This window comes from Solanum stenotomum, unplaced genomic scaffold (genome assembly GCF_019186545.1).
Source record: "Solanum stenotomum isolate F172 unplaced genomic scaffold, ASM1918654v1 scaffold15910, whole genome shotgun sequence".
Classification (NCBI taxonomy): domain Eukaryota; kingdom Viridiplantae; phylum Streptophyta; class Magnoliopsida; order Solanales; family Solanaceae; genus Solanum; species Solanum stenotomum.
In genome coordinates this window covers 45,920-57,822 of record NW_026023785.1, presented here as the reverse complement: position 1 = coordinate 57,822, position 11,903 = coordinate 45,920, and the positions used below count along the sequence as shown (strand labels likewise).

General features: G+C 37.7%; 3 protein-coding genes across 3 annotated transcripts in view; all 3 read left to right on the top strand.

Moving 5' to 3' along the window:
- LOC125850304 (receptor-like protein 9DC3) overlaps positions 1–3,206 on the top strand; it is a 4,541-nt gene extending 1,335 nt beyond the window's left edge. Inside the window, exon 2 of the mRNA XM_049530155.1 lies at positions 2,874–3,206. Coding sequence (XP_049386112.1) covers positions 2,874–3,205 — 332 coding nt within the window. The 3' untranslated portion in view covers position 3,206. The remainder of the gene's footprint in view (positions 1–2,873) is intronic.
- A 1,033-nt stretch (positions 3,207–4,239) lies between these two features.
- On the top strand, positions 4,240–8,322 carry LOC125850301 (LRR receptor-like serine/threonine-protein kinase GSO1). The gene is made up of 5 exons (XM_049530153.1): positions 4,240–4,737; positions 4,939–5,853; positions 6,295–6,805; positions 7,215–7,763; positions 7,867–8,322. The coding sequence occupies exons 1-5, from the start codon at positions 4,466–4,468 to the stop codon at positions 8,320–8,322; spliced, it is 2,703 nt and encodes a 900-aa protein (XP_049386110.1). The 5' UTR covers positions 4,240–4,465.
- Positions 8,323–9,587: 1,265 nt separating this feature from the next.
- LOC125850300 (receptor-like protein 7) overlaps positions 9,588–11,903 on the top strand; it is a 47,985-nt gene continuing 45,669 nt past the window's right edge. Inside the window, exon 1 of the mRNA XM_049530152.1 lies at positions 9,588–11,745. Within this exon, the coding sequence (XP_049386109.1) occupies positions 9,588–11,745 (2,158 nt within the window). The remainder of the gene's footprint in view (positions 11,746–11,903) is intronic.

Genomic DNA, 11,903 nt, shown 5'->3' with positions numbered 1-11,903 from the left:
ATGTGTTACACATGGTTCTGTCTTTATGACAGAAAATTTGGTCCTCTTTATATGTGGATAGGAAAATTTTATGTAGGAGATATTTGTCTCAAGTTCACATTTCTAGTTTGACCTTCTTTATTATTTAATAAGTCTCATGGAGAACAAGATGGGAAACGGCAGAGGATACGCGTAAATCCATCACTATCATGAAAAATTCTTTTTTAGTGTGTTACACATGGTGCAATCTTCAACATTAATATTGATGGAACTAACTCATTAACTAATATATAAATATAGATGATTGATTTTGTAACAACATTCTATTATTTGCTTGATACGAAAAAGAAAGATGGAGCGTCTCTTTTTCTTCTATTCATTTGTCTTTTTTGTCTTTCTAGGTCGAAGCTTTTCTTCATCCTCTGTTCATCATCTTTGCTCTCCCACGGAAGCTTATGCTTTGCTTCAGTTCAAACAATCCTTTCAAATTACCGACTACTTTCGTTGTTGGGATTATGAATCCCGGTATTTTTATGATTACCCAAGAACAAAGTCTTGGAATGAGAGTAGGGATTGCTGCAGTTGGGATGGAGTCACTTGTGACTTATTAAACGGTCATGTTATTGGGTTAGACCTTAGTTGTAGTCAGCTTTTTGGCACTTTTCATCCCAACAGCAGCCTCTTCCAACTTCATCATCTCCAAACACTAAACCTTTATAGCAATGACTTCAATTATTCTTCAATCCCACATAACATTGGCCAATTGACAAATTTGAGGCATCTCAACCTTTCTCATGCTTGGTTTCAAGGGAAAATCCCAACAGAAATCTCATACCTTTCCAATTTGGTTTCACTTGATCTTTCTGATAGTTATCGATTACAACTTGATGAGAGAACATTTGAAACAATGCTTCACAACTTCACAAATCTGGAGCTACTATCTCTCTCTGATGTCAACATCTCATCTCCCATACCTATGAATATTTCTTCCTCCTTAAAGTACCTGGATCTTGGTTATACTAATCTGCGAGGTGTTCTCACTGAGAGCTTTTTTCTTCTGCCAAATAGCTTGGAAACGCTCAAATTGAGTGGTAATCATCTTCTCAAAGGAGTTTTTCCAAAGACCCACCCGAGCAACACTCTGTTAATGGAGTTGGATATTTCACACACAGGAATCTCTGGTGAGCTTCCTGATTCCATTGGCAACCTAACACAAATTAGGGAGTTGGTTTTATCTAATAATCATTTCACTGGCCATATCCCTTCCACAATCTCTAAATTGAAGCACTTCACACATTTATATCTTTCTTACAACTCCTTTGGAGGCGCAATTCCCCATGTTTTCTCTAACCTCCAAGAGCTAGTTGAATTGGATCTTTCTAATAACAACTTCACCGGTCCATTTCCCTCTTCAACTTTAAACTTGACAAGTCTTCAATACTTAGATTTGTCTCACAACTCACTGAATGGCACAATACACTGTTGGGTGTTTAGCCTCCCTTCCTTACTTGGTTTGAAGCTCCATCATAATCAATTCAGTAGAGTGGCTGATGAGCTCAAAACAAACCCAACATTAGTGACTTTGTATTTAAGTCATAATCAACTCAATGGTCCTTTTCCTCAATCACTTGTGAATCTCACAAACCTAGCCCTCCTTGACTTTTCATCAAATAACATCACCAGCGATGTGGGAATAAATATCACCTTTCCTAGACTATCAGCTTTGTTCTTATCATCTTGTGAACTGAAGGATTTTCCACACTTCTTGAGAAATTTAAAGACACTTCAGTTCTTGGATCTTTCTAACAATAAGATTCGTGGTCAAATCCCTAACTGGTTTAGAGGCATGAGGTGGGACTCTTTGGAACAACTAAACCTTTCACGTAATTTTTTGGCAGGCCATCTAGAACAATTTCATTATTATAGACTAGAGTCTCTTGATCTTAAATTTAACTTCCTTCAGGGTCCACTACCTTCATCCATATGTAACCTAAGTAGCCTTAGAATTCTGGATTTATCACGCAACAACTTCAGTAACTCGATTCCAAATTGCTTGGGAAGCATGGCTAAGCTAACGGTGTTGGACTTGAGAAGGAACAATTTCAGTGGGAGTCTTCCACTGTTATGTACTCAAAGCACTTCATTGACGACCATTGTCTTGAATGGTAATCAATTTGAAGGATCTGTCCCTATGTCGTTGCTCAACTGTGTTGGTTTAAAAGTTCTTGATTTAGGGAATAACGCTATAAATGACACATTTCCAGCTTGGCTTGGAACTCTTGAAGATCTGCAAGTCCTTATATTAAAGTCGAACAAGTTCCATGGACCTATAAGTTCTAGGAAGAAGTTTTGCTTTCCTAGGTTGCGGATTTTTGATCTCTCTCATAATGCGTTCAATGGCTCACTGCCTGCAGATTTTTTTAGAAACTTCAAGGCAATGACAAAAAATGGCACAGACAAAAGTGACATTAGCTATATGGAAACACCAGTTTACAGATCATTGTTTGATTCAGCGATCAACGGCTGGCCTATGTATAAGGTAGAATTGGCAATCGATGAAGTGTACAAGGATTCAGTGAGGTTGATGATCAAAGGAAACAATATTGAGCTAGAAAGAATCAGCACAATTGTTACAGCCATAGATCTCTCAAGCAACCATTTAGAAGGTGACATTCCGAAATCACTAAAGGATCTCAGCTCACTTTGGCTACTCAATTTATCCCACAATCTCAAAGGTGATATTCCAATGGAATTGGGGCAATTGAATACACTTGAAGCCTTAGATCTCTCTTCGAATCGGCTCACTGGAAAGATTCCACAGGAATTGACAACAATGAACTTTCTGGAGTTCTTAAACCTCTCTCAAAATCATCTCGTTGGACGCATTCCTCAAGGTTCACAATTCAGCACATTTGAAAATGACTCGTATGGTGGCAACCTTGATTTATGTGGTCCTCCTTTGTCAAAGCAATGTGGAACGAGTGATCGCTCGCATGTTCCTCAATCACTGGAGGAAGAAGCAGAAGAAAATGAGTCATATTTTTTTAGTGGATTTACCTGGGAATCAGTAGTAATAGGCTACTGTTTTGGACTAGTTGTTGGAACAATCATGTGGAGCCTCATGTTTAATTATCGTAAGCCAAAATGGTTTGTGGAATTCTTTGACGGCATCATGCCCCACAAAAGGAGAAGGCCAAAGAAGAGAAGGCTGAGACGGCAGACGTAATGGAAGATTGAACTTCTCTGTTTCTGTTTTTTCGCTTTTTCGCTTTTTAATTTTCTGTTTTTGTTGTTTGTATATTCTTCATAGAAACTTAATTGTATGTGTTATTTTTAGCATTAATTTATCTTTTTCGGAGACTTGTGTGTGGTGGAAGGATCTGAGCATTGTTAGTAAAACACATGATCTCTTATTTAGGAAAAAGAAAAATTGTATGTTTCTTTTGAATAACTGTTATGCAGATTGATACCACTATTTTTGTGGCTTGGTTAATATTGTTTACAATGAAGAACTCGTAGATGCCACTATAGCAAAATGCCATCTGATACTAAACATTGCACCTCGATTATTTCACCGGTACCTACGGCCTACCACCAGCTATAGCTAACCCATCGAGTTCTAGCCTGTGGCGCCTCTCACTTAAAAAGTCCTCAAGGATGCTTAAAAAGCCACAAACATTCCAGTTGTTCACATATGATATGTAAGTCCCTAACTTTGTTCCACATTGTTTGGGCAACATCCATGATTGTGCTATCTGTGCTGGACTTCAGAAGAAATAATTTCACTGGAAGTCGTACGTGGCATAATACATATAGGATGCCACGTACGACACATGTGTCTATTTGTTCAGCTTTATGAAAGTTTAAGTGTCTACTTGTACACAACCAAAGTTGGAGGGCATAAATATCAGTTGAGACCAAGTTAAAGGGTACGTCAAATAAGAAGAATAAAAAAACATTGTATTATTGGGGAAAAAGTTAAGAATTTAGGCCATGGATAAGATCTTTGACCAAAAAGACAAAATACTAAAAAAAAATATATGTAAAAGTAAAGTGACATTTTATGAAAGGAAAAAGCATATGAAAGGCTTTGTTATATATTTTTTTTGGTGAAAGTAAATGGACATTTAGGTCTTCCACTTTCATGTTCTTTTTTAATATATATGAATATGAATATGATGATTGATTTGTAAGAAGAGAACATCCTGTTATTTGCTGAATACAAACAAACAAAAAAAGGATGGGATGTTTCTTTTTCTTTTATTCATTTCTGTGTTTTGTGTTGCTAACAAGTGGATGTTTTTCTTCTTCCTTTGATCATCATCTTTGCTCTCCCACTGAAGCTTCTGCTTTGCTTCAGTTTAAGCAACCCTTTGAGATTACATCCGAGTACTCTTGTCATTTCCGAGGGCAAGCTTCTTTCCTAAAAACAAAGTCTTGGAATGAGAGTAGGGATTGTTGTACTTGGGACGGAGTCACTTGTGACATGTTAAACGGTCATGTTATCGGGTTGGACCTTAGTTGCAGTCTGCTAAAAGGAACTATTCATCCGAACAGCAGCCTCTTCCAACTTCATCATCTTCAAACACTAAACCTTGCTTACAATAACTTTTCAACTTCTTCAATCCCACATAACATTGGTCGATTGACGAATTTGAGGAATCTCAACCTTTCTTATTCTTACTTTGATGGAAAAATCCCAACAGAAATCTCATACCTTTCCAATTTAGTTTCACTTGATCTTACTCCTCCTTATAAGTATGGATTATAACTTGATCAGAGACATTTGAGGCACTGCTTCACAACTTGACAAATCTGGAGGTACTATCTCTCTCTTTTGTCAACATCTCATCTCCGATACCTGTGAATATTTCTTCCTCCTTAAGGTACCTGGATCTTGAATATACTAATCTGCGAGGTGTTCTCAGAGAGCTTTTTTCTTCTGCCAAACTTGGAAAGGCTCAAATTGGGTTTCAATGCTCTTCTCAAAGGAGTTTTACCAAAGATCCACCCGAGCAGTACTCTGTTGGAGTTGGATATTTCATACACAGGAATCTCCGGTGAGCTGCCTCATTCAATTGGCACATTGAGTTCCTTGAATATCTTGTACTTCCATGGATGTGACTTTTCTGGTCACATTCCTAATTCCATTGGCAATCTTACACAAATTAGGGAGTTGATTTTATCTGATAATCGTTTCGCTGGCCACATTCCTTCCACAATCTCTAAATTGAAGCACCTCACACATTTAGTTCTTGAGTCCAATTCCTTTTCAGGTGAAATTCCAGATGTTTTCTCTAATCTCCAAGAGCTACGTTATTTAGATCTTTATAGTAACAGCTTCATCGGTTCGTTTCCTTCTACAATTTTAAACGTGATACATCTTCAATACTTAGACTTATCGAGTAATTCCCTATCTGGCTCACTGCCCAGCAACGCAAACATGTTTCCAAAGCTAACCGAGCTGGATTTGTCATACAACTCACTGAATGGTACCATACCATCTTGGGTGTTTAGCCTCCCTCTGCTAACATCACTGTCGCTCCAAAATAATCAATTTAGTGGACTAGCCGATGAGCTCAAAAAAAACCCAACATTAGAAGACCTGTTTTTAAGCAATAATCAACTCAGTGGTTCTTTTCCTCAATCACTTGCGAATCTCACAAACCTTTTTACCCTTGACATTTCATCAAATAACATCACGGGTGATGCGGGAATAAATATCACCTTTCCTAGCCTAGAAAAAGTGTTCTTATCATCTTGTGAATTGAGGGATTTTCCACACTTCTTGAGAAATGTAAAGACACTTATGGTCTTGGATATTTCTAACAATAAGATTCGTGGTCAAATCCGTAACTGGTTTAGCGGCATGAGGTGGGACTTGTTATCGCGTTGGACCTTAGTTGCAGTCAGCTTAGGGGAAGTATTCATCCCAACAGCAGTCTCTTCCAACTTCATCATCTCCAGAGACTAAACCTTGCTTACAATGACTTCAATTATTCTTCAATCCCACATAACATTGGCCAATTGACAAATTTGAGGCATCTCAACCTTTCTGATTCTTTCTTTGATGGAAAAATCCCAACAGAAATCTCATACCTTTCCAATTTGGTTTCACTTCATCTTTCCAATTTTTTTCTGTATGAATTACAACTTGATGAGAGAACATTTGAAGCAATACTTCACAACTTGACAAATCTGGAGGCACTATCTCTCTCTTATGTCAACATCCCACTCCGATACCTGTGAATATTTCTTCTTCCTCCTTAAGGTACCTGGATCTTGGTTATACTAATCTGCAAGGTGTTCTCACAGAGAGTTTTTTCCTCTTCCAAACAGCTTGGAAATGCTTAAATTGAGTGGGAATGATCTTCTCAAAGGAGTTTTTCCAAAGATCCACCCGAGCAACACTCTGTTGGAGTTGGATCTTTCAAGCACAAGCATATCCGGTGAGCTGCCTGATTCAGTTGGCACCTTGAGTTCTTTGAATATCTTGGACCTCTATGCATGCCAATTCTCTGGTTTCATTCCTGATTCCATTGGCAACCTAACACAAATTAGGGAGTTATGGTTTTCGGGTAATCGTTTCACTGGCCATATTCCTTACACAATCTCTAAATTGAAGCACCTCACACATTTATATCTATCTGACAACTCCTTTGGAGGAGCAATTCCCCATGTTTTCTCCAACCTCCAAGAGCTAGTTGAATTGGATCTTTCTAATAACAACTTCACCGGTCCATGTCCCTCTTCAATTTTAAGCTTGACAAGTCTTCAATACTTAGATTTGTCTCACAACTCACTGAATGGCACAATACACTCTTGGGTATTTAGCCTCCCTTCGTTACTTGAATTGAAGGTCCATCATAATCAATTCAGTAGAGTGGCTGATGAGCTCAAAACAAACCCAACATTAGTGAGTTTGTATTTAAATCATAATCAACTCAACGGTCCTTTTCCTCGATCACTTGTGAATCTCACAAGCCTAGCCTTCCTTGACTTTTCATCAAATACCATCACCGGCGATGTGGGAACAAATATCACCTTTCCTAGACTATCAGCTTTGTTCATATCATCTTGTGAACTGAAGGATTTTCCACACTTCTTGAGAAATCTAAAGACACTTGAGGTCTTGGATATTTCTAACAACAAGATCCGTGGTCAAATCCCTAACTAGTTTAGTGGCATGAAGTGGGAATCTTTATTATCTTGATCTTAAATTTAACTTCCTTCAGGGTTCACTACCTTCATGCATATGTAACCTAAGCAGCCTTAGAATTCTGGATTTATCACGCAACAACTTCAGTAACTCGATTCCAAATTGCTTGCATATCATGGCTAAGCTAACGGTCTTGGACTTAAGAAGTAACAATTTCAGTGGGAGTCTTCCACTTTTATGTACTCAAAGCACTTCATTGACGACCATTGTCTTGAATGGCAATCAATTTGAAGGATCTGTCCCTGCGTCGTTACACAACTGTGTTGGTTTAAAAGTTCTTGATTTGGGGAACAACGCTATAAATGACACATTTCCAGCTAGGCTAGGAACTCTTGAAGAGCTGCAAGTCCTTATATTAAAGTCGAACAAGTTCCATGGACCTATAAGTTCTTGGCAGAAGTTTTGCTTTCCTAGGTTGCGGATTTTTGATCTCTCTCATAATGCGTTCAATGGCTCACTGCCTGCAGATTTTTTTAGAAACTTCAAGGCAATGACAAAAAATGGCACAGACAAAGGTTACATTACATATATGGAAACAGCAGTTTTCAGATCATTCCTTGAGTCAGTGAGCTCAGCCGTCATTCCTATATATAAGCTAGAAATGGCCATCAATGAAGTATACAAGGATTCAGTGAGGTTGATGATCAAAGGGAACAATATTGATTTAGAAAATCAGCACAATTATGATAGCCATAGATCTCTCAAGCAACCATTTTGAAGGTGTCATTCCAAAAACACTAAAGGATCTCAGCTCACTTTGGCTACTCAATTTATCCCATAACAATCTCAAAGGTGATATTCCATTGGAACTGGGGCACTTGAATATGCTTGAAGCGTTAGATCTCTCTTGGAATCGGCTCACTGGAATGATTCCACAGGAATTGACAGCAATGAACTTTTTGGAGTTCTTAAACCTCTCTCAAAATCATCTCGTTGGACGCATTCCTCACGGTTCACACTTCAACACATTTGAAAATGACTCGTATGGTGGCAACCTTGATTTATGTGGTCCTCCTTTGTCAAAGCAATGTGGAACGAGTGATCGCTCGCATGTTCCTCAATCACTGGAGGAAGAAGCAGAAGAAGATGAGTCATATTTCTTAAGAGGATTTACGTGGGAATAAGTAGTCATAGGCTACAGTTTTGGACTAGTTGTTGGAACTATCATATGGAGCCTCATGTTTAAATATCGTAAGCCAAAATGGTTTGTGGAATTCTTTGACAGCATCATGCCCCACAAAAGGAGAAGGCCAAAGAAGAGAAGGCTGAGACGGCAGACATAATGGAAGATTGAAAGACTGAACTTTTCTTTTTCTGTTTTTTCGCTTATTAATTTTCTATTTGTTGTTTGTATATTCTTCATACAAACTTAACTGTATGTTTTTTTTTTTTAGCATTAATGTATCTTTTTCGGAGACTTGTTTGTGGTGGAAGGATTTAAGCATTGTTAGTAAACTTCCCAAAACTTAGTTCGAAATTGAAGTTGATCCATTCAAAACACATGATCTCTTATTTAGAAAAAAAAGAAAAATTGTATGGTTCTTTCGAGCAACTGTTATGCAGATTGATACCACTATTTTCGTGGCTTGGTTAATATTGTTACAATGAAGAACTCATAGATGCTACTATAGCAGAAATGCCATCAGGATACTAAACATTGCACCTTGATTATTTCACCAGTACCTGTTGTGGGACGCTAGGTAGGTCACATATGTCTATTTGTTCAACTTTATAAAAATTTAAGAGTCTATTTGTGTATATTCAAAGTTGAAGGACATAAATATCACCTGAGACCAAGTTAAAGGGTACGTTTATGCATCATGCCATAAACATAAATTGCACGTCAAATAAGAAGAATAAAAAAACAATGTATTATTGGGAAAAAAGTTAAGAATTTAGGCCATGGATAAGATCTTTGACCAAAAAGACAAAATACTAAAAAAAATATATGTAAAAGTAAAGTGACATTATATGAAAGGAAAAAGCATATATGAAAGTTTTTGTTATATATTTTTTTGGTGAAAAGTAAATGGGCATTTAGGTCTTCCACTTTGATGTTCTTTTTTTATATATATGAACATGATGATTGATTTGTAAGAAGAGAACATCTTGTTATTTGCTGAATACAAACAAACAAAAAAGGATGGGATGTTTCTTTTTCTTTTATTCATTTCTCTGTTTTGTGTTGCTAATAAGTCGATGTTTTTCTTCTTCCTTTGATCATCATCTTTGCTCTCCCACTGAAGCTTCTGCTTTGCTTCAGTTTAAGCAACACTTTGAGATTACATCCGAGTACGTTTGTCATTTCCGAGGGCAAGCTTCTTTCCCAAAAATAAAGTCTTGGAATGAGAGTAGGGATTGTTGTACTTGGGACGGAGTCACTTGTGACATGTTAAATGGTCATGTTATTGGGTTGGACCTTAGTTGCAGTCTGCTAAAAGGAACTATTCATCCGAACAACAGCCTCATCCAACTTCATCATCTTCAAACACTAAACCTTGCTTACAATAACTTTTCAATTTCTTCAATCCCACATAACATTGGCCAATTGACGAATTTGAGGCATCTCAACCTTTCTTATTCTTACTTTGATGGAAAAATCCCAACAGAAATCTCATACCTTTCCAATTTAGTTTCACTTGATCTTACTCCTCCTTATAAGTATGGATTACAACTTGATCAGAGAACATTTGAGGCAATGCTTCACAACTTGACAAATCTGGAGGTACTATCTCTCTCTTTTGTCAACATCTCATCTCCGATGCCTGTGAATATTTCTTCCTCCTTAAGGTACGTGGATCTTGAATATACTAATCTGCGAGGTGTTCTCACAGAGAGCTTTTTTCTTCTGCCAAGCTTGGAAAGGCTCAAATTGGGTTTCAATGCTCTTCTCAAAGGAGTTTTACCAAAGATCCACCCTAGCAGTACTCTGTTGGAGTTGGATATTTCATACACAGGAATCTCTGGTGAGCTGCCTGATTCAATTGGCACCTTGAGTTCCTTGAATATCTTGTACCTCCAAGGATGTCAATTCTCTGGTTCAATTCCTGATTCGATTGGTAATCTTACACAAATTAGGGAGTTGATTTTATCTGATAATCATTTCACTGGCCACATTCCTTCCACAATCTCTAAATTGAAGCACCTCACACATTTAGTTCTTGAGTCCAATTCCTTTTCAGGTGAAATTCCAGATATTTTCTCTAACCTCCAAGAGCTACGTTATTTAGATCTTTATAGTAACAGCTTCATCGGTTCGTTTCCTTCTACAATTTTAAACTTGATACATCTTCAATACTTAGACTTGTCGAGTAATTCCCTATCTGGCTCACTGCCCAGCAACGCAAGCATGTTTCCAAAGCTAACCGAGCTGGATTTATCACACAACTCACTCAATGGTACCATACCATCTTGGGTGTTTAGCCTCCCTTTGCTAACATCATTGTCGCTCCAAAATAATCAATTTAGTGGACTAGCCGATGAGCTCAAAAAAAACCCAACATTAGAAGACCTGTATTTAAGCAATAATCAACTCAATGGTTCTTTTCTTCAATCAGTTGAGAATCTCACAAACCTTTTTACCCTTGACATTTCATCAAATAACATCACGGGTGATGCGGGAATAAATATCACCTTTCCTAGCCTAGAAAAAGTGTTCTTATCATCTTGTGAATTGAGGGATTTTCTACACTTCTTGAGAAATGTAAAGACACTTCAGGTCTTGGATATTTCTAACAATAAGATTCGTGGTCAAATCCCTAACTGGTTTAGCGGCATGAGGTGGGACTTGTTGTGGTTCCTAAATCTTTCACATAATTCATTAATAGGCCACCTACAACATTTTCATTATCATAGTCTAAAGTATCTTGATCTTAAATTTAACTTCCTTCAGGGGTCACTACCTTTATCCATTTGTAACATGAGTAGCCTTAGCCTTCTGGATTTATCACACAACAACTTCAGTGGCTCTGTTCCACATTGCTTCGGCAGCATGGTTGAGCTATCTGTGTTAGACTTTAGAAGAAATAATTTCACAGGGAGTCTTCCGCCATTTTGTGCACAGACCGATTCATTGAGAACCATCGTCTTGAATGGTAATCTATTGAAAGGACCTGTCCCTGTGTCGTTGCTCAATTGTATTGGTTTAGAAGTTCTTGATTTGGGGAATAACGCTATAAATGACACATTTCCAGCTTGGCTAGGAACACTTCAAGAACTGCAGGTCCTAATATTAAAGTTCAATCTGTTCCATGGACCTATAAGTACTTGTCAGACTGAGTTTTGCTTTCCCAAATTGCGAGTTTTTGATCTTTCTCGTAATGAATTCAGTGGCTCACTTCCTGCAAAAGTTTTTGGAAACTTCAAGGCAATGATCAAATTAGATGGTGAAGACACAGGAGAGATCAAGTACATGGAACCATATGAGAATTTCTCTTACACATCGTATGAGAATTCAGTGAGGTTGGTAATCAAAGGGCATGATACGGAGCTAGAAAGAATCAGCACAATTATGACAACCATAGATCTCTCAAGCAACCATTTTGAAGGTGTCATTCCGAAATCACTAAAGGATCTCAGCTCACTTTGGCTACTCAATTTATCCCGTAACAATCTCATAGGTCATATTCCAATGGAACTGGGGAAATTGAATATGCTTGAAGCATTAGATCTCTCCTGGAATTGGCTCACTGGAAAGATACCACAG